At 38.5% G+C, this 27510-nt stretch overlaps 1 protein-coding gene across 4 annotated transcripts in view; it reads left to right on the forward strand.

Annotated features, from left to right (window-relative positions):
- The first annotated feature begins 3216 nt into the window (after positions 1-3216).
- The window catches only part of CPNE8 (copine 8), a 259399-nt gene continuing 235105 nt past the window's right edge, over positions 3217-27510 (forward strand). For 3 of the 4 annotated variants that reach the window (XR_004439964.1, XM_033222445.1, XM_033222446.1), the window contains exon 1: positions 4559-4834. Coding sequence is in view for 2 of the 4 variants with exons in the window: in XM_033222445.1 (XP_033078336.1) it covers positions 4737-4834 (98 nt within the window). In the remaining 2 variants the exon portion in view is untranslated. Of the gene's footprint in view, positions 3330-4558; positions 4835-27510 lie in introns of those variants that run through there. The other variant, XM_033222447.1, reaches the window with a different exon arrangement.

Raw genomic sequence — 27510 nt, forward strand, 5'->3', positions numbered from 1 at the left:
CTCACGGACATAAAGATGGCAGAAACAGACACTGGGGACTACTAGAGGGGGATGGGAAGGATGGAGGCAGAGGTTGAAAAACTAACTTTTGGTAACTATGCTCACTATCTGGGCAACAGGATCATTTGCATCCTGAACCTCAGCATCACAAAATCTCTCTCTTTAACAAACCTATACATGTACCTCAGAGATCTAAAATAAAAGTTGAAACTATTTAAAAAACAGAGCTCAATGATTCAGTCAGTATAATCTTTACCAAATAATGTATCTCCTTGCTAATTTTCATTTGGTCTATAAGTGCCAGAAGGAGTTTTAGCTCTTAGATCTAGTACAGTGCCTAGTGCATAGCAGACATTGAATTAATGTTTGCTAAATCACTGATTCAGTGAATGATGGCTTATTATGTTGTAGTAAATGTAACCTATCTTTGATTTTTAGCATATTCCAAGGGTTTTATATTATTAATTTAAATGAATTTTAACAAATATAAACTTTTTATTATAAAATCTCCAAAATGAAAGTTTAGATGTGTCATAATTTATATTTATATTATTAAATTTTATTTTTAAAAATTATATTCCTTTCCGTATTGTGCTAACTATAGCAACAGAATTTGAATATACTTTCAAAGTTTTATTTAAAGCTTACTTCACTATGACAAATTTATAAGCACAGAACTTTAAAAAGTCAGCAAAATGGAAATAATAAATGTTATCGATATGTATTACTTTTCCTAGGGCTGCTGTAATGAATTACTGCAAACCAAATTGCTTAAAACAACAGAAATTTATTCTTTCACAGTTTTGGGGGCCAGAAGTCTAAATTCAGGGTGTTCCAGGGTCAGGTTCCTTCCAAGGTCTCTAAGAAAAATCTTTCCTGGCCTCTTCCAGCTTCCTGGGGTTACTGACGATTCTTGATATTCTTTGCCTTTGGTGGCACAACTTCGGTCTCTGCCTCTGTCTCCACATGGCCTTGTTCTCTGTCTGTATTTTCCAAATCTCTCTCTCCTTAAGCACACCAGTCCACTGCTGACAGATATTAAGGAAGACCTAAATAAATGGAAAGATATATAATGTTCATAGATCAGAAGATTAATTTGGACCAAATGTCAATTATTCTCTAATTTGTTGACAGAATCAATGCAACCCCAGTGAAAATCTCAAAAAGACTTTTTGTGGACCTTGTCTAGCCGATTCTAAAATTTGTATGAAAATGAGAAGGATTAAAAATGAAAAACCAATTTTGAAGAGGATCAAAGTTGGAAAAGTTATACTACCTGACTTTAAGAATTATTTTAAAGCTACAGTAATCAAGACTCTGTGGCATTGGTTTAAAGAAATACAAATAGGTCAATGGAATAGGATAGAGTCTAAAAAATGGACTCATATGTTAATTTTTGCCAAAGGATGCAACGATTTTTCAATGAAAAATGGTAGTATTTTCAACAAATGATGCTGGAAAAATCTGATGACAATGTGTAAAAATGAGAACTTTGATTAGAAAAATCAAAATAAATTATAGAGATAAATATGAAACCTAAAACTATGAAACTTCTAGGGGAAAGTATAGAAGATGATAAATTTTGTGATCTCACATTAGACAAATATTTCTCAGTTTTGACATCAATTTTTTGATTTATAATAGATAAAGTTGAAGAAATAGATTCATCAAAATTAGAAACTTCTTCTCTTTGATAACAGTTAAGAGAATGAAAACACAAGCTACAGACTGTCAGAAAATATTTTGTAAACCGCATGTGATAAAGGTCTTGGATACAGAATAGATAAAGAATTCTCAAAACTCACAAATAAGGAAACCAACAATCTAATAAAAAACAAGTAAGATATATGAAGACACGTCACCAAAGAAGATACATATACATACAGCAAAAAGACATAGGAAAATATGTTCAACATCATTAGTCATTAAGCCACATGAGATATTACTACACATCTGTTAGATAAGCTAAAATTTAGAAGACCATAATAAATGTTGGCAAGGATGTGTGCAACCAGATCTCTCATATACTGTTGTGGGAAAGAAAAGTAGTAAAACTATTTTGAAAAAAAGTTTAATAGTCTTTTTTTCTTTTTGAGACGGAGTCTTGCTCTGTTGCTAGGCTGGAGTGCAATGGTGTGATCTCAGGTCACTGCAACCTCCGCCTCCTGGGTTCAAGAGATTCTCCTGCCTCAGCCTCCGAGTAGCTGGGACTGCAGGCGCGTGCCACCATGCCCAGCTAATTTTGGTATTTTTAGTAGAGATGGGGCTTCACCATGTTCGCCAGGATGGTCTTGATCTCTTGACCTCGTGATCCGCCCACCTTGGCCTCCCAAAGTGCTGGGATTGCAGGCATGAGCCACCGCACCTGGCCTTAATAGTTTCTTAAAAAGTTAAACATACACATTCCATATGATCCAGCTATTCCACTCCTAGGTACTTACTCAGAAGTAATGTAAACATATGTCCACAGAAAGAGTTGTACATATATGTTCATATCAGTTTTATTTGTAATTGCCCAAAGTCTGAACAACCAAAATGTCCATCAACAGGTGAATGGACAATTTATAGCGCATATATACAATGAAAATACTATTCAGTTAAAAAAAATAGAATGAACTATTGATGCTAACATAGATGAATCTCAAAAGAATTTTGCTTAGTAGAAGAAGCCAGACCAAAAATACTACCTGCTTTATGATTCCACATACACAATTTTTAAAAATGCAAACTCATCTATAGTGACATAAAGATCAGAGGTTGCTTAGAGGGTTGTTTCAGTGATGAAAGGAGGTACATAAGAAAATTTTTGGGGTGATGGAATGATTCATTATTTTGATTTTGGTGATGGCTGCACGGGGAGATACATGAGTCAACATTTATCAAATGATGGACGCACTTTATGTGCTGTTCATTATATATCAGTTATATCTCACTAAAGTGGAAACAAATTAGAAGTATCCCACATGTTGACTACTAAAGTTCTCAACTTTCATTTCTTCAGTAGGCTTCTGTAAAGTAAAAATCTGGTGAGCTTAAAAAAAATCTAGATTTCTATGCCAAATTAATTTTGAGCAGCATAATAGAAATGCCTGGAGTTTTAGGGCATTTCCAAATCGCAGTAAAGTACAGTTTAATTTGTAATAGGGCAAGAGGAAGAAAAAAAAGAAAAAGAAAAAGCGGTGGGTGGGGAAATCAGGAAAGGAAGTCAAAAAGAAACAGGGGAAGTACACTCGGCAGGGGAAGCGGCAAGACTGCACCTACACACTCACCTGCCTCTACAGATTCTCTAGGCAGGGGGCTACAAGTGGATTAAAATGTTAGAACTCAAGGTAAGTCCTCCACCGCAAAAACTGCTCCTCCCAGACTTAGCCCAACCAGCTGGAAACTCCATGCTTTGAGCGCTAAATCTAGCGGGCGGACACCCGCCCCCTCTCCATCCTCCGCCTTCCAGCTGCGCCGCGTCCTGTTCTCCGTCGCCGCCTGGTGGCGGGCGCCCAGGACCCGCAGGCGCTCGGGTGAGGCAGGACGGAAGGCGCGGGGAATAAAGGTCTCTGCAACGGAGGGGCGCCGCGTCTACCTCCGGATGCTTTTGCCGCGACTGCATCTTGGCACCAGTCTTACTGCCCTGGAATGCAGTTTCCTCAACGCGGCGCTCACTCTGCCTCCTCTCTGCTTTAATCCGTCAGGTCTCAGGTCTTGTGGGTGGGAGTCGGGTGAAGGAGCTGCGTTATATGGTTGTGACACCCACCCCCTGCCCCCATTTTCAGGTCAGAACTTTCATGCCTTTGGAAACGAGGGACCCAGAAGATCCCTTATTTTAGGAGGATTGTCGCCGTTAGACCTCTAAGCTCCAAAAAACCAAGGGGAGACAGAATCCAATTGTTCCCTTAAATCCCAAGTAGTATTGTTTTTTCCACCTTAGAGTCCGCCCCCCGCCCCTACTTGTCCCATATATTGATCGGCCACTTTGCCACCGCGTTCCAAGGTTTGGAGAGTGTCACAATGCCCCACCGTCCCCAACTCTTAAGTGGCCGACGGTGGGCAGTCCAGAAGCTGGGACCAGACTCATCTGCCTGAGGGCACAGTAGGAGGGACGGAGGGATCTCCCATGAGCTCCAAGGGCGAGATGAGAACCAATTGTAGTGGCGGGGGGGAGCTTATAACGGGGCAGTTAGGAACGGGCAGAGGTACCCCCACCTCCAGCTTTCAACTCAGGCGAGGAAACTTGGAGACCTTCCCGTCCACACCTGATTGACAGGAGGAAGCTGTCGCGGCCCAGGAGGCGAGTGTGGGTGTGCAGAGGTAGAGACAAAACTTAAAAGCTCGCAGAGCCGGCGAGGGCTTGCCGTCCTGGACTGTACAGGTCTGCGTCTGGTGCCACCTACTCCATCAGGCTGCTTGCTGGGTCCACCAAGCCTGACCCCTCCAGCCAGAAGGGGATCACGGAGTGTGTCCCCCGCCCGGGCTCCTGCCTGCCGGAAGGGAGCTGGGAAGCCGGGAGCCCCGCGCGCCACTTCCCCGGCAGCGTCAGTTTCACCCAGCACTGGCTCGTGGTTCCCTCGTGGCTCTGCGCGAAAGTCCGCCCCCTCTCTTCCCTCCCCCATCCTGCGCGCTGCCTCCGCCTCCTTGTTCTGCCTCCACCCTCAACCCCCATCCCCGCCTGACGGGAGCTAGCCCTTAGTCCTCCCAAGCTCTGGTTGTGGGCGCCGGATAAGTCCAAGGCGCCTCCTCCCAATATGGACAGCCGCTACACCAGCACTGCGGGCATCGGGGACTTGAACCAGCTGAGCGCTGCCATCCCGGCCACGCGGGTGGAGGTGTCCGTGTCCTGCAGGTGAGGACGCAGCCCTTCCCCTCCCTCCTGCCCTCCTATCTGCGGGGTTGGTAGCACTTGGAGAGCGCTCGGGGTACCACGAGGCTTTGCGCGGGCAAGAAGTGGCCCCATGAATGGGAAATATCTCAGCAGTGGGGCTGAAGTTACCCCGGGTCAGGTGACACAGGAGAGTGGGAATTAGAAGCGAGTGGTGGCCTCCGGGACTGGGACTTTTCATTTTCTTTCTGGGAAACGCTGTAAAAGTTGGCTGGGCTGTGACTCAGCCGCGAGAACACCGGCCGCCGCCCAATTTACAAGCCTGTTTTCCTTCCCAAACCCGGGCTGGATGGTTGCGTGATGATCGGAATCGAAGGGGACAGCACTGCCAAAAGCGCTCGTGACTGCTGCACGCTTCGGCCCGGGACTCCCTCTGCTAGGCGTGTGCAAACCTTCTGTTGCTAGGGTTGGCTCCAACATCGGCAGCTTCCTCCCCACCCACTTCCTGGAGCCATCCAGCTTGCTTCTCCCCCACCCTTCCGGGCTTTTTGCTTTTTGCCTGATAGGTAGAAATTTCGGCCCTCCTTGCAGACGAATCTATGCCTTACCTAAGATCTGGGAAGTCACGACTTTGTTTTGTTTTCGGGCCCAGACACATTTGAGTGCTTGTAAGAACTGACTCTTGGCCGGGCGCGGTGGCTCACGCCTGTATTCCCAGCACCTTGAGAGGCCGAGGCAGGCGGATCACGAGGTCAGGAGTTCGAGACCAGCCTGGCCAATATGGTGAAACCCCCGTCTTTACTGAAAATACAAAAATAGCCGGGCGTGGTGGCGGGCGCCTGTAGTCCCAGCTACTCGGGAGGCTGAGACAGGAGACTCGCTTGAACCCGGGAGGTGGAGGTTGTAGTGAGCCGAGATCACGCCACTGCACTCCAGCCTGGGCGACATCGCAAGACTCCATCTCAAAAAAAAAGAAAAATAAATAAATAAATAAAATAAAATAAAAAATTAAAAAAATTAAAAAAAGGAAAAAAAAAAACAACTGACTTTCAATCCTGTCCAGAGACTGTAAATTGCAAACTCGTTGTCCTGACGTTCTTCCGGTTAGTTGCCCTGTAAATAAAGCAACATCACTGCTATATTGTAGACGATTTTGAGAAGGACATAAGTGACGGTGCTAAATTGGTACTGGCCACTAGTCTGCGAATTAATATTGACCCTAGAGCCCCCTCCCTTGTTTGCATAATTGGGTCCGTCTCACTGGAAAATTGCCTCCTCATTTATCCAGTTTTTCTCTAAGATTGTTTTTATGCCCTCAAATCCTCCCTTTCCTTTCCTTAGCAAACTTGCCTTGAAGAAATATAATAAATCTGGATGATCTTGATGTAAATAAGTTTAAAATTCCATCAATCTTGACATTGCATTTTTCACAAACTGACCCTAAAGCCAAAGGAATTCTTTTCTGGGGGTGGAAATTCGAGCACCAACAACCCTAGTAGTATTATTTCAGGGTGGAGGACAGCCTTTAGCCCTGAAACTATCACCTGATTGTTTGCCCTGCCGCCTTTAGACTGATCTGGGACTATGGAAATAATCATGCTGATAATGATAGCTAACATTAAGCTCTTGCCTTATTGCTGTCACTGTTTTAAGTGCTGCCTGAGATTTTTCTGTCAATGGAACAGGTTAAGCTGTATGGAAAACTCTTTAGATAATTCAGAGGACTTTTTCTTTTCTCTGAAGCTGGCTTTGGATGTTAGAGGGAAGTTATTGGTATATACAGATAATGGATAGCCAAAAGTCCTGCAATAATAGCGTTACTAGAGTTCTTATCTTCTACTCAACAGTCTGCAAAGTCTAAATGGCATGTGGCCTATACTTGGAATGAATATAAAAGAATATTGTCAATCAAATCTGAATTTTTCCATGAGCTTTTTAAGGGAAATTATACCTAAACTGATCATTCTGCCAGTAGGGCCCACGTTTAATGCAGCCCCTTTTTTTATGCATGTTTTCTGTGAGTGTTCTGGGCAATTTGTTTCAGTTTGCTGCCTCGGCACCTGGAAATCCCTTGTTCCACCTTTTTTTCATAACATTGCTTTGACATTTAATTTTTAATTTTTAAGATTTCTAATAGGAAAAAAAAAATTCCTGAAAGAGAATGCAAATACTTAGTGTCAAACATCTCTGCCAGGGCCACTAGTGCTTAGTCTATTGTTTGAGTTGCTTCTGACTCAGCTTACTATTTACTGTAAGTTTGAGATAAAAAGCATCTTTTGGGCAAACAGAAACATAATTAAATACCCAAGTTAGTGCCTTTGGAATAGGTTCAGGAATAGTTCCTGAAAAGGTGGGTTAAATTTATTTTTAATACATTAAAATTCAAAAATAAAAATATTTGAGTATTGTTGGATCTTGTAACCATAGAAGGTGATTTAGTTTGGGCTTTGGCATCAGAGACCTAAGTAAAAATTCTGGCTTTGTGACTTGTTCTTGCTATCTTGGAGTAAGTTCTTATTCAGTCTGTCTAAGCATTGTTATCTCCAAAAATAAGAATAATTATGGTATTTTCCTTATATAGAGTGTTATCAAGGTGATGTGTGAAAGCGCTTACACAATGCATGAAACAAAAACATGTTTTTCAAAAATGTTGGCTATTATTATAATATTGGACATAACATTTGTTGAATAAATGTGTTATGTATGATTCAGGTATGGAATTCTGTAAAAGTCCTTCTCTTTTGAACTTCAATAAGTTGGTTAAATAACACAGGATAGAACCAGCATTGGGATACCTGTTCCCTCTTTCTCAATCTTCCTTAATGTGCATCAAGAACATGTTTTGTAGAAAGTTTGTGGGGATTTCACTTAGCAACAAGGCACAGTTGAAGACCTCTAAGCTTTACTATGGGCAGGCAGAGTAAGGAATTCCCTTGCCTTACTACTGTACCAGAGACTTCTGAGGATTTGCCGACACTTCAAAAGCAGCTCAGATTTGAATAGGTTCTTTCTTTCTCATTATTTCTTTCTCTCTCTCTTTTCCTTTCTCTCTTTCTTTCTTTCTCTCTCTCTCTCTCTTTCTTTCTTTCTTTCTTTCTTTCTTTCTTTCTTTCTTTCTTTCTTTCTTTCTTTCTTTCTTTCTTTCTTTCTTTCTTTCTTTTTTCTCTTTCCTTTCCTTTTCTTTTTTCTTTCCTTTTCTGTTCTTATTTTCCTTTCTTTCTTTCGCCTCCTTTCACTATCCCCTATCATTAAAAGCTTTATGGTGAAGTTTTCTGCATTTTGGGGAAGGAAAAGGAGAGATCAACAATTAAAGCTTGAATATAATTCATGGAAATAATTTAGTCTGTTTATTCATCAAGTGTCTGAGTGCCTTTTATATGTCTATGTTTATGCTAGGGTCCATGAGAAATGCAAAAGACGTTCTCTTCTCTGAAAATGTAAAATCTGATTGGGAGATAAACATTACATAAGACATGGTAACAGGGCTAAATTCAAAGATGAGGCTCATGCATGAGGAGGGAAAGGATCATTGTGGAATAGGGTGCTTGGAGTATATTACAAAGGGGAGATGGGGCTTGGGCAGAGACAAGCTGGATAGGCATGGTTTGGATTAGAAAAGGGACAGTGTACACGGAAGTTTTGTAGTGGCTATAAATTTGGTGTGTTAAGGGGGTGAGAGGTACCCTTTTCTATATGTATTTATACAGAGGCAAGCTCCTGCTGTTTGACTTCCTTCCTCTTCTACCCATTGTCTAGCTCTTCTTGCATTCATTTTCCTTTATTGTATAAATTTGTAGATTTTTAAATTAATTAGCTTACTTAATTAACTAAAAATGCCTGTAGCTGAAATGATACAACCGTGAGAGATAAACTAAGGTAATATTTCCATTTTGTTCTGAAAGCTTATTACTGTAGAATTAGGTAAACTCACTGGTAAAACTAATATGCGGTAATCACCTGTTTTCCTTGGGTCCTTGATTTGTTGCACTATTTCACTGATTTTTGCCATTTTCTCTGATTGAGAAGTCAGCTTATCAATTATAAAAGCAGTGAGAATATTGTGTATTTCTCGACTTTGTATGTTAGGTATCAAATGTACATCCCGTCACAGAAATAATCCTATAATGGTGATAATACTGACTATTTTTTTATTTGAGATGGAATCTCACTCTGTGGCCCAGGCTGGAGTGCAGTGGTGCGATCTCTGCTCACTGCAACCTCCACTTCCTGGGTTCAGGTGATTCTCATGCCTCAGCCTCTCGAGTGGCTGAGATTACAGGTGCCTACCACCATGCCCAGCTAATTTTTGTATTCTTAGTAGAGATGGGATTTCACCATGCTGGTCTGGAACTCTTGACCTCAAGTGATCCACCCACTTTGGCTTCCCAAAATGCTGGGATTACAGGCCTGAGCCACTGCCCCCCGGCCAATACTGACTTTAAACATAAAAGTGGAAGGAAGACTATGAAGTGGAAAAGGGTTGAGTACCTACTTTGTGCTAGGCATTCTAAAAAGCCCTTCCTGACCTGGTGTAAGTCTATTGCCTCATCTCCCATCACTCCTTGCATGAACCCAGCAACTATATATAGTCTAATAAACAGTTGCTTGCCATAGGCCAAAATGAATGCCAGATAAATATGGCTGAAAAATACTCCTAAAAGGTGCAGTCCCAAAGCGTGAGCATTCATCCTAGACAACCAAACTCCTCATGCTTATGTGGCTATACAGGTGCTGCTCTTTGCCCTGCCCTACCTCCCTTCCCCTTCTTTTCTGAATTAGGCTGTGCTCCTAAGTTGGATTAGTCCCAGAGTAGCCAGGGTGTGCCAGTGTCATAGGTATATGACAAATCTTAGTCTTTCTACTCTCCTTGAAGACAAGTTTTGTCTCTTTCATGTCCATGTACTGTATTCTGAGCTTGGCACAGAATATGTAGTTAGTAAATGTTTGATGCTGTAGTTCTATAGCCAAATTGTCTAATGTGGGGAGGTGGGTTTCTCCTGTTAAAATATCATTCTTAGGTCCCGTAGCAGATCTATTGAATCAAAATCTCCGGGGGTGGGACCCAGGAATCTGAGCTTTTAACAAGTTCACCCTGTGCTGGTTATACACACTAATTCTTTTAATCTCCTGGTTTCATGAGTAAGTGACTCTGACTATAGTCCCTTGATCTGAGTTAGTAATACCCACCTTACTAGGGTGTCAGGAAGATACTTTTTGATGGTGTGCTGGAGCTTAAATGGGTTTGGGAACAGAAATTTGTAAGTCAGTTGTTAAAGTGACTTAAAAATTGAATTATATAAACAATATTAAATTATATTAAAAATAAATGTAAGAAATACTGAAAGGTTATAACTTCCTAATTGCTTTACTACGTTTTACTGTCATCTATTTTTTTTTTTTATAATTATCTATTCTCTGTTTTTTAATCTCTGTGTTGAAAGTATTCTTCAGTGGTGTGCTTCTGTTCTCTTCCCAATTCATGTATGCCACCTTGGAAGCTTGAAATCAGCCATAGTGGGAGTATTTATACCATGGAAATTGGCAAACGCGGCAAATCAGTGCTTGACTTACCCTTTTGTCATCTATACTTAAGAAAGCATTCTGTGGGTATCAGTTGGCTCTATGGAGTTTATAATAGAAGTACTATATGTAACTTACTATTTGTAGATTGTTTGCCAAGCTACGTACTCGACATATCAGTAAAAAATAACAAATTTTGTACACAGACACACATTCGGCTTTTTATTGGGGAGCTTGTTTTAAAATATATACTTGCACATCACTGTTTATGGACTTTTTATAAAAAAATATATAAAAGAAAATTATTGTTGTTTATCTGGTTCAGTTCTGGCTATTATAATAAAGTACCAGAGACGAGGTGACTTATTAACATCATACATTCATTTCTCACAGTTCTCGAGGATGGATGTCTGCAATCAGGGTGCCGACATAGTCAGGTTCTGGTGAGAGCTTTTTTTCAGGTTACTGGCTGCTAACTTCTCACTTTCACATGGCCTACAGAGACTGAGAGAGCTCTCTGGGGTTCCTTTCATTAGGACACTATTCCCATTCATAAGGGCACCATCATCATGGCCTAATCATCTCCCAAAGACCCAACCTCCTAATATCATCACATCGAGGGTTAGGATATCAACATATGAATTTTGGGGGGACAGAAACATTCAGTTCATAACACTGTTGTTAGATTGTCACTATTAGAAGTGGTAGTGTCAAGTTCAGCACTATCTCTGGTCTTCCTTCTCTACTGCAGTAAGTGGGGTTGTATGATTTTATAATCCATAAAAGTTGTGATAGCAATTATATTGCAGTGGGAACTTACATACTTTTAAATTTCTCCCTCTGCTTTTCATGTGGTCCTCTCTATACCTTTATTCTTCTCTTACTTTGAAGTTGTATTTTTCTTTCCCTGTTTCTCCATCCACTGGTGGCATATCCTTTTCAAGTTTACATGTTACAAGTCCAGCTACACTTAGTTATTAACTGACCACCTGCGAAAACAAAGTTACATTCCGAGAGAGAGCATCTGAGCCTTTTTGGGGTTGGCCGTTTCAGGGAGATACCTGTGCTGTTCTAATGATCTGTGGTGAAAGGAATCAAAGTGTTCAAACACAACAGTTGGAGACTCTACCTTAGTCCACATTGGTTCATCTCTTAGCACACTTTACCTTTCTTCAGTCAGACAAAAAATTTGAAAGTACTATGTAAATAGGTTGTCAAATGATGTTGTTAGCTGATAAATTAAGTTATATAAGCTAGGGATATTAGACTGCCTGTTGTGCTGTTAATGACCCATATGACAGGTAGACGGAGGGTAAAGTTGTTGTAGACCGTAACATCCTATTCTGTCTCTGCAGCTCCTGAGATCCTGCGGTTCAAGATTGTAGTCATCCCATAGTGCCTTTTTTGATCACATTTAGGTTTGTCTTAGCCCCAGAGTTTCAGTAAAATTTGTCCTGGGAACTTTCTGAACTGTGGTGTTGAAGTCTTAATGTGAGAGTTGCCCTGGTATATTTTTTTTTTTTTCAGAGAAACACCTTATTTAACATTGTTGTTCCACCAATATTTTGGTCTGCTTGTGTTTTTTAGCATTCGGGGCCTGAGGGGTTCTAAAACAGCCCTGGTATGTGGAGAATGCTAGTCTAGAAGCAGTTTAAAGGACAGGATCCCACAGGAGAGGGTGGTAATAGCTGTGCTCCTTTAGGTCTGTTATTTGTGTTGTAACAGGCAGAAGCCTACATCCCCTATTTGAGTTTACTCAAGGCTGAGAAGAAATACAATTCCTTTCAAAGAGATTTCATCTAGTTGTTAGCCTGTTTGAAAGCCAGTTTTGTTTAGCGTTGAGGAATGTGGTGTAAGGGTAGATTAGCTCTACCACTTAATATCTCTGAAACATCTGTTCCTCAGTTTCCTCATCTGTAAAGTGGGGATAATAATAGCTCCTACTTCTTATATTTTCTTTGAGGATTAAGTAAGTGAATACATGTAAGTGAGATAAAACATTGCTGTGACATTAGTTAAGCACTTGATGATTACAAAAGGATAATAAAAAAATTAAAATCCTTCACTATTCCATCAGACTATGAGCAAATGAGTTCATTTCTGTCTCATGTATAGCATCACATTTATATTCTCTCTCTGTGTATATTAATATATACACACATATATAATATATAATACAATATGTAATATATTAATTGTATGTATATAATATAGAATATAATTGTATACTCTATACAATATTTCTTCTGTACTTTTCTATTAATATTATATCATGAATATGTTGTTGCTATTAGTCTTTGGAAACATAACCTTCCATGTCTGTGCAGTATTCTATTATATGGTTGTACTATATTTATTTAACTTAACCCTTGTTTTCCAAAATTTATTTCAAAAAGTTGCTATTCAAAACAGTATTAAAAATGAGTATCCTCTGTCACAAACATCTAACATCTCTGATTTTTTTTTTTTTCCTGGGGATAGTTTTCTGGAACTGAAATGATTAATAAGCTATCTTCTCAAAGGGATTTTAGTAGCTTGTTTTGGTTACTTCCATCCCATTCCTATTTAAGTACGCAGAATCAAGGCTAAGCTACTGGCTGCACTTTTCTAAATACTTTTATTACCATAAGAACGTTGCATTTAGAGATTAATGAGAATTTGAGCCAGCAGAGGATAGCAGCAAGAAAATGGAATTAGAAATCAGACAGATGTCTTTAAATCTCATTTTTATCCCTTTTTGGAATGTTATTTTGGGTAACCTGTTTCAGCTTTTGGAACCTCATTTCCTAATCTGTAACATAGAAATGATTTAAAAACCAAAATTTCAAGTTGTTGGATAGTAAATGAAATAAAGTCTGTACAATGTCCAGCCTGTCCAAGAAAAGCGCTAAGTAGCTACTAGTCTTATCCCAGTTTCTTCAGCATTTTACTGTGTGGCACACGCAACACAGAATAAAGTATCTGCACTTTGGAAAATTTACAGTCAATTTGAGGAGTCATAGAAACATGGAACCAAGGTAACAGTGATAAAGCTGCATGTTATCCCATGCTGATTAATTCAATGTGGAGAGAGTGTGGAATAAAACAGTGGTTAGAATAGTGTGGATTTATAAAAACTGATTTATAAATCAGTTTCTACAGATTCCACCCCATACGCCCACTTCTGCCAAGACACAGTCGGTCATGTGGGATTTGACAGGTAGGAGGTAGTCTGCTATAATAATCAAGTTTTAGAACCAAAGAAAATTCTTGTATCTGCCCAATAAAATCAATGGGCTGATATTTAAGACAGCTCTTTTGTGTTAGACATGATAAAACAGATACTGCAGTAGTTCCAACATAGGCTGAGGGAAGGCAAGTATTTATTGCCCCTAATAAAATAGGATGTATTTAAAAGGTGCCTGCCCCAGGGACCTATGTTCACTCCCTGATACACAATACCTTAATGTTGGCAAACTTAATGACAACTTTCAGTGTTAATGCCTCTCCAGCCAGGACCATTAGCTACCAGACATTCTTGTTCAAATTGTGAGGTTTTTTTGTCAGGTTTATTCTGTAAAGAATAATGCTCCAGACCTTCTGAGGGAAACGTCAGCTGATTTTCTGAAACTCTGAAGAAACAAAATATCATTGATAGTTCCCAGCAAATATTTCTATTTATTAGACAGTAAAGGAATTCAAACATAAGCTGTTTTAATGAAGCCAAGAAGCATGCAACTTTTGTACATTTGCCATCTTTTTTTAAAAAATTAATCTCAAAATCTAACTCTGTCAGACAATGTATACAGTGGTTAATGTGGGCTAATTAAATCCTTGCCATTCTGAAAAGAGGTGATGTTATGTCCTGTTTTACAAGTGAAGAAATTGGGGTTTAGAGAGAGTGTAAGTAATTTGGTCGAAGTCATGTATCTAGTAAGTGGCAAAGGTGAGTTCCTAATCCATATATGTCTAATTCCTAAGCATATGCTTATGACCATTAGCTATATTATGTTGTTCTTCCATAAATTCTTTATTGTAGGCTTGAAGAGTGGTACTCTTCTCTGTCAATATCAGTGTGTTAGTAACTTAAAAAAAAATTATAAAGCTTAGGAGACGCAATTATATTAGATGATATCAACACTACTCTACCACAAAGGAAATATTTCTCAGAGGATGCAAAATACAGAATTCTTTCCTGTTTTTCTGTTCCCTACTGTTGAGAGCTTTGAGTAGAGAAATTCACAGGAGTGGCATAAAACTTTAACCATGTGATGTTTTATTTCCAGTATTGATTCTTATCTTTTTCTGGTGCTGAGTTACCTAATGAAGATGTGGGAAATTAAGTAATGAGAAGACTATTTAGCTAGAAATCAGCAGGCAGGCTGAGATGAAAACTAAATACTAGAGAGAGGTGATGGACTGGGCAAATGAAAAGTAAGAAAAGTTCATTGAATTGACTATGTGACATTCGAATTTACCAGTGGAGTTGAGAATTGACCTCAGGCCCTACCATTTCAGTCCAGTGCTTTCTTATTACTGGGAAAGTCACTGTTTAACTTGCTAGTTTTTCACTAATACTTAATTCCAGAGTTTCCCTTTATGGCAAATTCATTGTTCAGAATTTCATGTAAATAAAATAACTACTTAGATATTAACAATGTCAGTACATTGTTCTGAGCTATATGGATTGTGGCATGAGTTTGTAAAAGTCAATTTTTTCTTACCTTGCTAATTATCTTCATGCTCTCTGTCTCTCTGTGTATGTAAAATAAGTAACAAGTGACACATTAATTTTATTAAGAATGATCTCAAATGTCAGAGAGTGTAATGAACCAGAGATATGATTATAATTGCCATTACTGGTTGAAACCAACACATATCTCCGCCTTAGCATAATAGTGGTTTTATAATCATTTTGAGAAATATAATTGTTTCTCACTGTCTGCAGATCCTTATTGCATCCATCTCCTATAACTCTGAGCATTCCTACAAACCTGTTTTATCTAAATGTACTCCTATAAAGGAGCACTCTTTTATCTAAATATACTCCTATTTGTGGATTTTTCAGGCAATTGAAAGTAACACAAACATTATTCATTAATGTCTTAAATAGGTTTTCATGTTTCCAAGCTATAAGCAAAGAATATGAGAGAGAGAGAGAGAGAGAGCAAGCGAGACTAACGTGAGAACTACACCAGAATAATAAATGTATTTGCTAAACCCATCTCAATTACCTACAATTTTAGATATAGCTTATTATCTGACTTATCTTGGTATCTCCACTCTCAAATTAATTATGGAAACAGAGATATTAGAAAGTTGATTACAATTGATTTTTATGCCAGTGGTTTCATCCAAAGCCTTTGTAGGCATTGAGGAAAGGAGGCATAATCAATATCAGGTTACTAGTGAACTTCTGTCTTAATTGATAATTTAAATTAGTAAATTAAAAATTTTTGGGGGGGAAAAATTTGAAATATACTACCTAAAAGATGATTGATTTTTTAACTTAAGATGTGTCTTATAATGGCTTTAATTTCTTTGTTTCACTTAAATCACTGTGCCATTGGAATGTCATATATATGGCATCTTGCTTCCTTGTGGAACACTTCAGCAAAGAAACAGCATCTGGTCTGTTTCTGGAACTAGCTCTGTGACCTTTGACAATCATTCCACTTCATTGGATCTTAGATCCTATAGAAAGGTTGGGTCTCTGGTCAAGATGTCCTATGATATTACTTGGAGGTTCATAATTTTATGATTGGAGAAGCAGGATCTTGAAATAAAATGGAGACATACTCCAGTTTAAGGAAATAATGTGATCGTCAAAGCCCATTGTAAACCAGCTAAACCAGGTGGTGATAATTTATGTTTAATAAAACAAACAAAAAAGGATATTTTACTTTCAAAATATTTATCTCAGAATGTCTTTAAATAGACAATTCCTCTAGTGTATTTAAAATGATATTGATATATGAATTTTAATTTTAATCATAACAACAAGTACAGATATAGAGTAAAAGTTATTTATTATATTTGAGTTTTTTAAATAAAGAAGGTTTGTGAAGAAAAAGTAATAGGGAAAGGAGTAGTATTGTTACCGGAAAGGGGTCCCAACCCAGACACCAAGAGAGGGTTCTTGGATCTCGTGCAAGAAAGAATTCAGGGTGAATCTATACAGTAAAGTGAAAGCAAGTTTATTAAGAAAGTTAAGGACTAAAAGAAGGGCTACTCCATAGGCAGAGCAGCACCAGGGCGGCCGGTTGCCCATTTTTATGGTTATTTCTTGATTATATGCTAAAAAAGGGGGGGATTATTCATGCCTCCCCTATTTAGAACATGTAGGGTAACTTTCTGATGTTACCATGGCATTTGTAAACTGTGATGGCGCTGGTGGGAGTGTAGTAGTGAGGATGACCGGAAGCCACTCTCATTGCCATGTTGGTTTTGGTGGGCTTTGGTTAGCTTCATTATGACAGCTTGTTTTTTTTTTTTTTTATTATACTTAAAGTTCTAGGGTACACGTGCATAACGTGCAGGTTTGTTACATATGTATACTTGTGCCATGCTGCACCCATCAACTCATCAGCACCCATCAATTCGTCATTTATATCAGGTATAACTCCCAATGCAATCCCTCCCCCTCCCCCCTCCCCATGAGAGGCCCCAATGTGTGATGTTCCCCTTCCTGAGTCCAGGTGATCTCATTGTTCAGTTCCCACCTATGAGTGAGAACATGCGGTGTTTGGTTTTCTGTTCTTGTGATAGTTTGCTAAGAATGATGGTTTCCAGCTGCATCCATGTCCCTACAAAGGACGCAAACTCATCCTTTTTTATGGCTGCATAATATTTCATGGTGTATATGTGCCACATTTTCTTAATCCAGTCTGTCACAGATGGACATTTGGGTTGATTCCAAGTCTTTGCTATTGTGAATAGTGCCGCAATAAACATACGTGTGCATGTGTCTTTATAGCAGCATGATTTATAATCCTTTGGGTATATACCCAGTAATGGGATGGCTGGGTCATATGGTACATCTAGTTCTAGATCCTTGAGGAATTGCCATACTGCTTTCCACAATGGTTGAACTAGTTTACAATCCCACCAACAGTGTAAAAGTGTTCCTATTTCTCCACATCCTCTCCAGCACCTGTTGTTTCCTGACTTTTTAATGATTGCCATTCTAACTGATGTGAGATGGACCTAATACTATAAAAACCCTAGGAGAAAACCTAGGTAGTACCATTCTGGACATAGGCATGGGCAAGGACTTCATGTCTAAAACACCAAAAGCAACGGCAGCAAAAGCCAAAATTGACAAATGGGATCTAATTAAACTAAAGAGCTTCTGCACAGCAAAAGAAACTACCATCAGAGTGAACAGGCAACCTACAGAATGGGAGAAAATTTTTGCAATCTACTCATCTGACAAAGGGCTGATATCCAGAACCTACAAAGAACTCAAAGAAATTTACAAGAAAAAAACAAACAACCCCATCAAAAAGTGGGCAAAGGATATGAACAGACATTTCTCAAAAGAAGACATTCATACAGCCAACAGACACATGAAAAAATGCTCATCATCACTCACCATCAGAGAAATGCAAATCAAAACCACAATGAGACAGCTTGTTTTATCAGCAAGGTCTTTATGACCTGTATCTTGTGCTGACCTTCTATCTTATTCTGTGACTAAATGCCTTAACCTCTTGGCAATGCAGCCCAGGAGGTCTTAGCCTTATTTTACCCAGCCCCTATTCAAGATGGAGTTGCTCTGGTTCAGACACCTCTGACAGTATTAATATATATTTAGAAAACTTTAATTTCCTCCAAACAGTTTAACTTTGTTGCCATATTACACTTGATTTTCTAGACATAGGCTCTTAAACCTTTGTGTGATCATGAGACTTTAAAAATGTAGGCTCTAATTCCAGTGACTAAGGTTTTTTTTTTTTAAAGAACTATTATGATAGATTATTTCTAATACCAACTGTTTGCTATTTCAACATCCTCATTTTCCTTAATATTCTCCCCAAGAGTTGTCAAGTTCTGCTGTTGCTGTTCTAGTGTTTTCTCTCAACGGAAATCTATAACAAACTGTATTCATGGAAATGAAGAGTGTTTGATATGAATAGATATCTATGCCTTTTCAGTAATTTACTTTTCTAATATGTTACTTTAAAAAAAATCATTTATGTCTCTGTCAAATAGAGAGTTTTTACTAAAGATGTCAGATGGATTCGGTCTTGTATGCTTCCTCTGATCAGTTGTCACTGAGTGTGGGCTAACTGGGCTTTCTGGAATAGTTGACTTTCAAAATGAAATAAGCCAACACTATGAGTCATGTATGCTATTACTTCTCTACCATTATAATGCTTGACTTACTATATTTCATAAGCTTTATGAATGGTTTCAGTACTTTTAAAATCACCTTATCAGTCACCAAGACTTGTTTGTTCCGTTCTCCAAAGTGTCGGTCACCTCCTTTCCATTTCTGCTATCTCCATTCTGGCTCAAGAAGTAACCATTTTTCCTCTTCTTCACATATGTAGTGAGCTTCACATGTTTAGTTAGCTTGTAAACAAAGGTTGAATTACATGATTTTTCTTTGCAGAAACTTCCACTGTTTCAGTGTGTCCCCTTTGTTTACAGAGTAAAGTCCAAGTACACCAGCAGGTGTTCAGAGTACTTACTCATCCTGCCCAGATTCCTTTCCCAGTCTCATCTCAGACATGAGCACCAGCCAAAGTGGACTAGGTGTTAATTCCCACATTCCTTTGTATCTTCCCTTTCCCCACCCTTGTTGATACTTTCCTACAGCCTGAGAAGCCTTTCCCCCATTTGCAGCTCTCCTTGCTTGGTTGTCGAGATTTACCTCACTCAGTGCAATTTGTGTTATTTTACCAGATTCTTGAAATTGAAATTAATTGTTGCTTCCTTGGAGTTCCCAGACAACATTTCTTGTGCATTCTTTTTGTTCTATTTTGACTTAAAAATTTTTAGGTTTTTGCATGCCTGTCTCCCCAACCAAGTTTAAAAATACCTACTTGTTTTATCATTGATTATTGCAAAACCAGATTTTGTGCTTTGCACATGAAAGGTTTTCAATAAATGTTTGCCACTTGATAGATTGGAAGAATGAATGTGGATATCTATAAATTTGAATATGTTTATACTCTTAAAAATATTAGTTTATATTTCCCAGGCGAGGTGGCTCATGCCCGTAATCCCAGCACTTTGGGAGGCTGAGGCGGGCAGATCACATGAGGTTGGGAGTTTGAGACTAGCCTGACCAATATGGAGGAACCCTGTCTATACTGAAAGTACAAAATTAGCCCAGTGTGGTGATGCCTGCCTGTAATACCAGCCACTAGGGAGGCTGAGGCAGGAGAATCACTTGAACCTGGGAAGTGGAGGTTGTGGTGAGCCGAGTTCGTGCCATTGCATTCCAGCCTAGGCAACAAGAGTGAAAACTCCATCTCAAAAAAAAAAAAAACAAAAAACAAAATCAGTTTATCCACATAGTGAAAACATTAAGATGCCTGATTTTGCTATTCAGTAAAAATATAATTATTTAATCTTTGTTTATATAATGTTCTACAAAGTTTTATTTGTGAAGAAATGATAAACAAATAAATTTAAATTAAAACACATTGTCCTCAAGCAGAGCAAAGCTAATTTTAGAAGTGGCCACGGTATCTTCTAAATATTGACAGATAATTTGGCCAGGTGCAGTGGCTCATGCCTATAATCCCAGCACTTTGGGAGACCGAGGTGGGTGGATCATTTGAGGTTGGGAGTTTGAAATCAGCCTGGACAACAGGGTAAAACCCTATCTCTACTAAAAAATACAAAAGTCAGCCAGGTATGATGGTAGCTGCCCATAATCCCAGATACTTGGGAGGACAAGGCAGGAGAATCTCTTCAACCCAGGAGGCAGAAGTTGCAGTGAGCTGAAACTATGCCACTGCACTCCAGGTTGGGTGACAGGGTGAGAGTCTTTCTCTCAAAAAAAAAAAAAATATATATATATATATACACACACACACACACACACACACACATATATATATATAAATGTTAACAGATAATTTGCTTAATCTTGGCATGAATACAATGCAAAAAAGAATATAATTTGCATGTGTGATATCCTATATAAAATACCTAAGTAGAAAAATAAGTGAACATATCTTTTACTCAAGGAAAATTTTTGTCTTGGGGAATAATATTTCTTAAAGTACTTGGTGAACTAATAAAGTGCAGCAGCACATGATGGTTTCACTTGGGTATAATCTAGGTAAGAAGGAAGCAAAAATTTGTTTATGTGCTGATGTACTTCTTCCAGACTCTGTATTTTTTATCACTAATGTAAATTTTGTGCCACACAATGCAAAACAAAATTTTAGAAAAGCCAAAATCCAACTAAAGAAAAATGTCAAGGATAAGAAGATGGAAAACAATGCTTTCTATAAAAAAAGGAAAAGACAGAACTTGTTTACACATGTTCAAGTTAAAAATGAGCAGGTTTACTTAAGTCAACTCACTATCTATAAATCATGTCTTTCCTATACTTGTCTGGCTATAACGTTTCTTTGGATGGCCTAAGTAATTTCCTAAGTGCTTGCAACAGCTGTAGTATCTAAGTGCTCAGTTGATTATATTTAGCCTAAAATGTTGTCATCCCTGATTACATCAAGTATTTCCAGAGAAACATACCTCATTAGTGGCTATAACTATAAAATTAGAAAAAAAAAGAAAATTATAAAGCCACTTTGTTTCAGTGAGGTCAATAAATGGTAATACAAGGTGATGATGATGATGACTGATGAATAATTTCCAGCACACATATAAAATGCTGTGATTTAAAAAATGCAACTATTGTGGGGTTGTGTCATTTTCATTTTGACAGCATGGTCTAAACCAGCTATTGTCAACAAGAAGCACCATCAAAATTGCTTCAGAGGTTTTGCCAACTACTTCTGGGCACTCCTGAAAATTTTAGGTTGCTTTCCTACAAGGGACTAAGTTCTCCCCATCATTTTCTCTAGCCTCCAATACCCCAGTAAAACTTCTGTCAGTTGAGCCTCAGGCCTCACCCTCCCATTCCTTCTACTTCCATATCGTCTCTTTCACATGGCTGACCATTCTGCTAACTAGGTCCAGGCCAGTCTGACCCATGCAAAGACTATGCACTAGTTCCTTGATTCTTCCAGCCTCACAATCTTTGGCCAACCTCCTCCTCCTCGCCAGGAATCCTCTACTTTGAGCTGGTAGAGTTGTACTTAAAAAGGGCAAATGACACCACACTATTACTCCCTTGTTTAAGACCCTAGGATCTTGCAAACCCTGACTTAAGTTTTCAGCCTCATCTCTGTCTCTCCATGTCCCACCACCCTCCCCTTCTCCCTCTAAACTCTTTGCTAAACTCTAAGTCACTTCAGACACCTGCATTTCCTGAGAAAACCATGATGTTCACACTTTGGTTCTCTCTGGTAGGAACAGTTCGGCCTCACGTTATTATCTCACCTGATGGACTCTGCCGATAGTTCAAGCATTACTCATACTATGAAGACTTTTCCTGATCCTTCAGATTGAATTGTCCACCCCTCCCTTTCTCTAATCTGTAGTGAATTTATTTATTATGCATATTCCACATTTCACTGCATGTATTTGTTTACAAATCTGTCCCCTTAATGCAATGTAAATAATCTAGGGCCTGTTCATATCATGGTCTCCAACACCAGATCTTTTATCTGGCACTTAATAATCTAATGCTGGTTGAATAAACATTTGAATGCGTGTCAGATAGCTATTAAACTATAAACTCTCATAAGATAAGAATCATGTCTTATTCAGCTTTACATCCCACTTAGCTTCTAGTCCAGTGTATTGCATATAGAAAGTGCTTGATAATTATTTATTCAATATATAGTTGAAGAAAGGAAAGCCAGTGGAAGAAAGGCGTATCATATATGAACAGGAACCATGGCTGGAAGGCTTGAAGGCCAGAAAGAGTATAGTATTAATTGAGTTGAAAAAAAATCAATTGTAAAAAGGCAGGATGAAGGAGACATGGCTAAGCAATTGCCAATGCCTTTTTCATTCAGTGATTAATAGTCTATTAATCTAGCTAATTGTGTAAAATATTTGGAAGTTCATTGTCCACTTAGCTGTTAGCAAGTGAGCTGAAATGCGGATCACTTCATGAAGATAAAATTGTAAAAATATACAAAAAAACCAAACCAAACTATGTTGAAAAGAGCAAAGGAGAAAGTACAAATCACCCCAACTTTCTTACCCAGCAATAGGTCAGGCCAAGCAGATATCTCTTTGTGCATTTATTTAGAGGTATATAAGGCATATTTCCATTCATATTTATTTTACAATGACTTAGGTAAGATGGAAGTTGAGTTTTTTCCTTTGGATTTTGGCTCCAGATATTAAAACCTGAAACTAGCTGCTGCTTTGCAGGTCTAGTACCACCTGCCTGGAGAGCATCTCTCCAAGGGAATGATCTCAGCTGTGTTCTCAATACACCCCCTCTTCCTATCTGTCTGCCTCCATGGAGCCTTCACTACTGTTGTTAAAACGTCGCTGTTGACAGTGCCACTGGGAAGTTGTGGTAATGCCCTATTGCTACAGAGCCTGGCATGAGGCCTTGCTGTCTGCTATCCCTGTAACCCTGTCTATAACTTTGCTCACTGCCTCCTGGTGCTTGTCTCTATTGATTTACCAGATCTTTGTGGTTCTATGTGGTCCTTCTAGGTTCAGTCTCAGTCAGGAGTCCTCCTTTCTAAAGACTCCTGGGTGCCATCATGTCTTTAAATCCATAGTCACAACTTTTTTTGCTCTGTGGGCACACACCCCACAGTTCCAGGCTCCAGACTGTGTGGGCCTGTCTTTGTCTCTGAATGTGGGTCTCCCATCTGACTCTTACCTTCTTTTGTAAAGAAATTCCTCTCAGAGTTTCCTATTATATATTCCTTCCACCAGACCCCAGCTGGGCCAACAGTATAAACTTAAAAAGATATCAAGAGGATTCATTTTTCATTTTACCAGGAGGCTCTTTGGCCCCTTTTAATTTCATAGAAGGCAAAAGGAACTTGGAGGAGCAGCCTTAGGCTCACATTACATCTCTTCTTTCTTCTACAAATTGGACTTGAGATCAGGGCTTAACTATTCCCATACACTACTGTAGTAATGCCTGGCACATAATACATGCCCAGTACATCTGTGTTGAAAGAAAGCATGAATGAATGTTTTCGAATGAATTTGACCTTTTTCCTTAATCACAATTTAGGGCTTTGTCACTTAATTAGGGCATTGCATATCCACTCTACATTATTCTCCTTGCCTCTAGGTAGTTTTTCTAATATTTACTATATGCTGGGTTTGCTCTAAGTGCTTTATATTTACTAACTTACTCCTCAAACAACTCTATGAGTAGAATACTATGATCATCTCCTTTTCACAGATAAGAAAACTGAAGCCTAGAGAGTTTTAGTTTACACAGCTAGTAAATGATGGAACTGATGGTTCCCAGTTGTAATGACTGTTCAGAGGTGATGACAAGTCCATGAGATCTGGTGATGTTGATGACGTGGGGAAAAGGTGGCAGTCTCTTCTTGGGTGCCAGAATTATAAAATATGAAGCTAATAACCCCAGGCATCTATACTAGTCTGTTCTCGCATTTGCTGTAAAGAACGACCTGAGACTGGGTAATTTATGAAGAAATGAGATTTAATTGGCTCACCATTCTGTATGCTGTACAGGTAGCATAGCTGGGGAGGCCTCCGCAAACTTTCAATCATGGTGGAAGGCACAAGGGGAGGCAGGCACGTCTTTACATGGTGGAGCAGGAGAGAGAGAGAGAGAAGGGAGAAGAGCCACACACTTTTAAACAACCAGATCTCCTGAGAACTCACTCACTATCACAAGAACAGAAGGGGGAGGACTGCCTCTGTGATCCAGTCACCTCCCACCCAGCCCCTCCTCCAACATTGAGGATTACAATTCTACATGAGATTTGGGTGGGGACATAGAGCCAAACAATATCAGCATCTATGTTTCCCACCATGTAGTTCAGAGAACTAGAGGAAGCAGTTTTTAAAAAAAGATTGAAACAGATAATACATGCACACAGAAAAAGAGTTTTGATGTTTCTGTCCTTGTTTTTGTTCTTCTCACAGGGTCAGCTACATGCCTGAGTCTGAGCTCTATAAAATATCTGTGTTTAAAAAAATAAATAAATAAATAAATAAAATAAAATATCTGTATTTTCACCATAAATTTCCCTTTTCTTCTGTAACTTACAACTAAATGAGTTATATTCACGCAGCTAATATTTGTCTGTCTCATAGTAGAGTATTATCTTATTATTTATTTTATTTGCCTGTCATTACTCATTTATTCAAGATGAACTTTATTTAAAATGTGAGTGACCAAGTATATTTCTTCCTCTTATAAAATGCCAAATCACTTCTTGAAGTCATTTTTCTTTTGGGGTGCTTATACTTTTTTCTCATTAATTTAGAGAATGCTTTGTATATTTATAGCCTTAACATTCTTATATATGATATATGTAACAAATATTGTATTTTGAGTTTAATTATTATATCATTTTCTGTATATAAGTTTAAAATACATTCATTATCATGTAAATTAATTTTTTCTCTAGGCTTTGTATAAAGCTTAGAAAGTATCCTTTATGCCAAAATTTTAAAATAGTATGTTACATTTTCTTCATTTTTTTTCGTTGATTCTGGTTGATGATATCTGTTCTGTAATTTACTTTAAAATATTTCAGCAGAGAGTGTCATGTCGATGTGTGTGTTAGATTGTAGAGTTAAATCTCAAGGATCTTAATCAGTTCTATATACTTTGGGTGTGGTGAGTTAGCATTGGAAGTTTAATCAGTAGCTCATGCTCTGGAAGTGGCTACTCCTAACTGTTATACTATCTTTACCCTTTATCAACACCAGAGTGTTCTGTAATTACTATGGATGTTAGACTTAAAAAAAACCAAACTGATAAAACATATGGTGATCAGGTATGTGAACGGACTACTTCATACCACTATACAGTTATAAAAAAAAAAGACTGACAATAACACTGGAGAGGATGTGGAGAAATTGGAACAATTATATATTGCTAGTAGGAATGTAATGCAATGCAGTCACTTTGGTAAATAGTTTGGCAGTTTTTTTTCAGATTTTAAAAATAGTGTTACCATTAGGACCCAGCAATTCTGTTAGGTATATACCCCGGAGAAATGAAGCCATATGTCTGTATAAAAACTTGTTCAAGTCTTCATTACGGTATTATTGATAATAGCCAAAAATAGAAACAACCCAAATATCTAAGAATTGATGAACCAAAGTGGTGTATCCCTACAATAGAATATGATTTGGCAATAAAACAGAATGAAGTACTGATACATACTACACCGTGACTGAATCTTCAAAACGTCATGTAATTGAAAGAAGCTAGTCACAAAAAGAGCACATATTGTATATGAACATGATTCTACTTACATGAAATGCTCTGAATAGGCAAATACATGGAGACAGAAAGATGAGTGGTTACCAGGGGCTGGGGGAAGTCGAATAGGGTGTGATTTTTGATGGGTTCAGGGTGTTTTTGGTGGGAGGAGAGAGGAAAATGTTCTGAAATTAGATAGTGGTAATAGTTGCACAACTCTGAATATACTATCGACCACTACATTGTACACTTTAAAAGGGCAAATTTTATAGTATGTCATTTATATCTGAATAAAGCTGTTATAAAAAAGATATGTGGAATAGCTAGACATATTGCACATGTGAACAGGAGACACGTGCCTAGTGACTCGGGGTTATGCCCTTTAGAGTGGTGCAGTAGGCCTAGGGACGCCTTAGGTAATGGGTATAAATGTTTAGAGAATTCTCTACGCTTATCTGATCAGAAAGTTAGATATTGTCAACAGAATATTGTCACATCTGCCTGAAGGTGCTATTTAGAGTGTCTGAAAGGACAGAGAGCTGGAAGTTGATTAAACTGATGGAGTACATTGTGTGACTGTTTTGAGTTCTTCTTGGTAATGAATATTTGTCACTTTGGCACAATTTGGCCTGAGACTTGCTTTCTTGGTAACATGCTATTTTGGAGTGAGGTTACAGTGAGAGCTGCATAGCTCACATACTTCAGCTATTGAAGGCAACATATAACTACTAAACAGTCTACTTGGATAGAATGATTATTAACAGTTGATACCCAAGAAAATTATTGACTATTACGTATTCATCAAGCTCCCAATCACTCTACTGAATTATCTTACTAATTTAAAAAGCTTTTGTTAATTCTCTTGCTTTTTGTGTGTACAAAATTAAGTCCTCTGCAAGTAAAGGTAATTTAATTTTTCTCTTTCCAATACTGCCTAATTTTTACTTTACATCTTTCTCTGTAGAGCCTACAAAATGATGCTAAATTATGCTAAATGATGCTAAATTATTATTAATTATTTGCAATTATTTGCAGCTCATTTCATTGTTCTCAGTGATATAGATGAATAGTGTAACAAATACAGACATCAAAAATCAAAATCAAATTAAGAAATCAATAGAAGATTCGCAAAACAGCCTCCAAGTGTTTGCCTTTTCTGTAACTTTGGCCACTTTATTTAACCTCTCTGCATTTGATTCACTTATTTGGAAAATGGATCCTGCTAATAATTGCTACTTGGTAGGATTATGGTGAGGGTTAAGTGAAATGATTTATTTAAATGCCCAGCTCAGCGCCTGGCACTTAGTAAATAAATAGTAGCTGTGCAGTTTGTGATATAGATTCGTGTGGAGTATGATGGGGCACCTGGGGAAATAATCAGTGCTACATGCTAGGACAGAGCCATGGAGAGAGGCTGAGAGAGGAATTCTCATTTCCTAGTAGGAAAGGGGTTGGTGTGGAAATTTTGGGAAAGAGAATGCTCTGGGTAAAATGTAAATGTAGAGAAGTGTGAGGCAGGATTCGTTTGAGGGACTGCAAAGAATCTGGTGTCTGGAAGCAAAGACTGTAAGAAATAATATGGATAGAGGTGCAGCTGGAGACATAGCCAGGGGTCAGAATGCGGCAGGTGTTCAGTACAATGTTACGGAGTTTGGAATTTCTGGAGGGAATGGGTTTTTTGCAAGTGAGGCATTTGCTCAAGTATTTACAATAGAGA

The sequence above is a fragment of the Trachypithecus francoisi genome, unplaced genomic scaffold, assembly GCF_009764315.1.
Source record: "Trachypithecus francoisi isolate TF-2019V2 unplaced genomic scaffold, Tfra_2.0 Lachesis_group11, whole genome shotgun sequence".
Lineage (NCBI taxonomy): Eukaryota > Metazoa > Chordata > Mammalia > Primates > Cercopithecidae > Trachypithecus > Trachypithecus francoisi.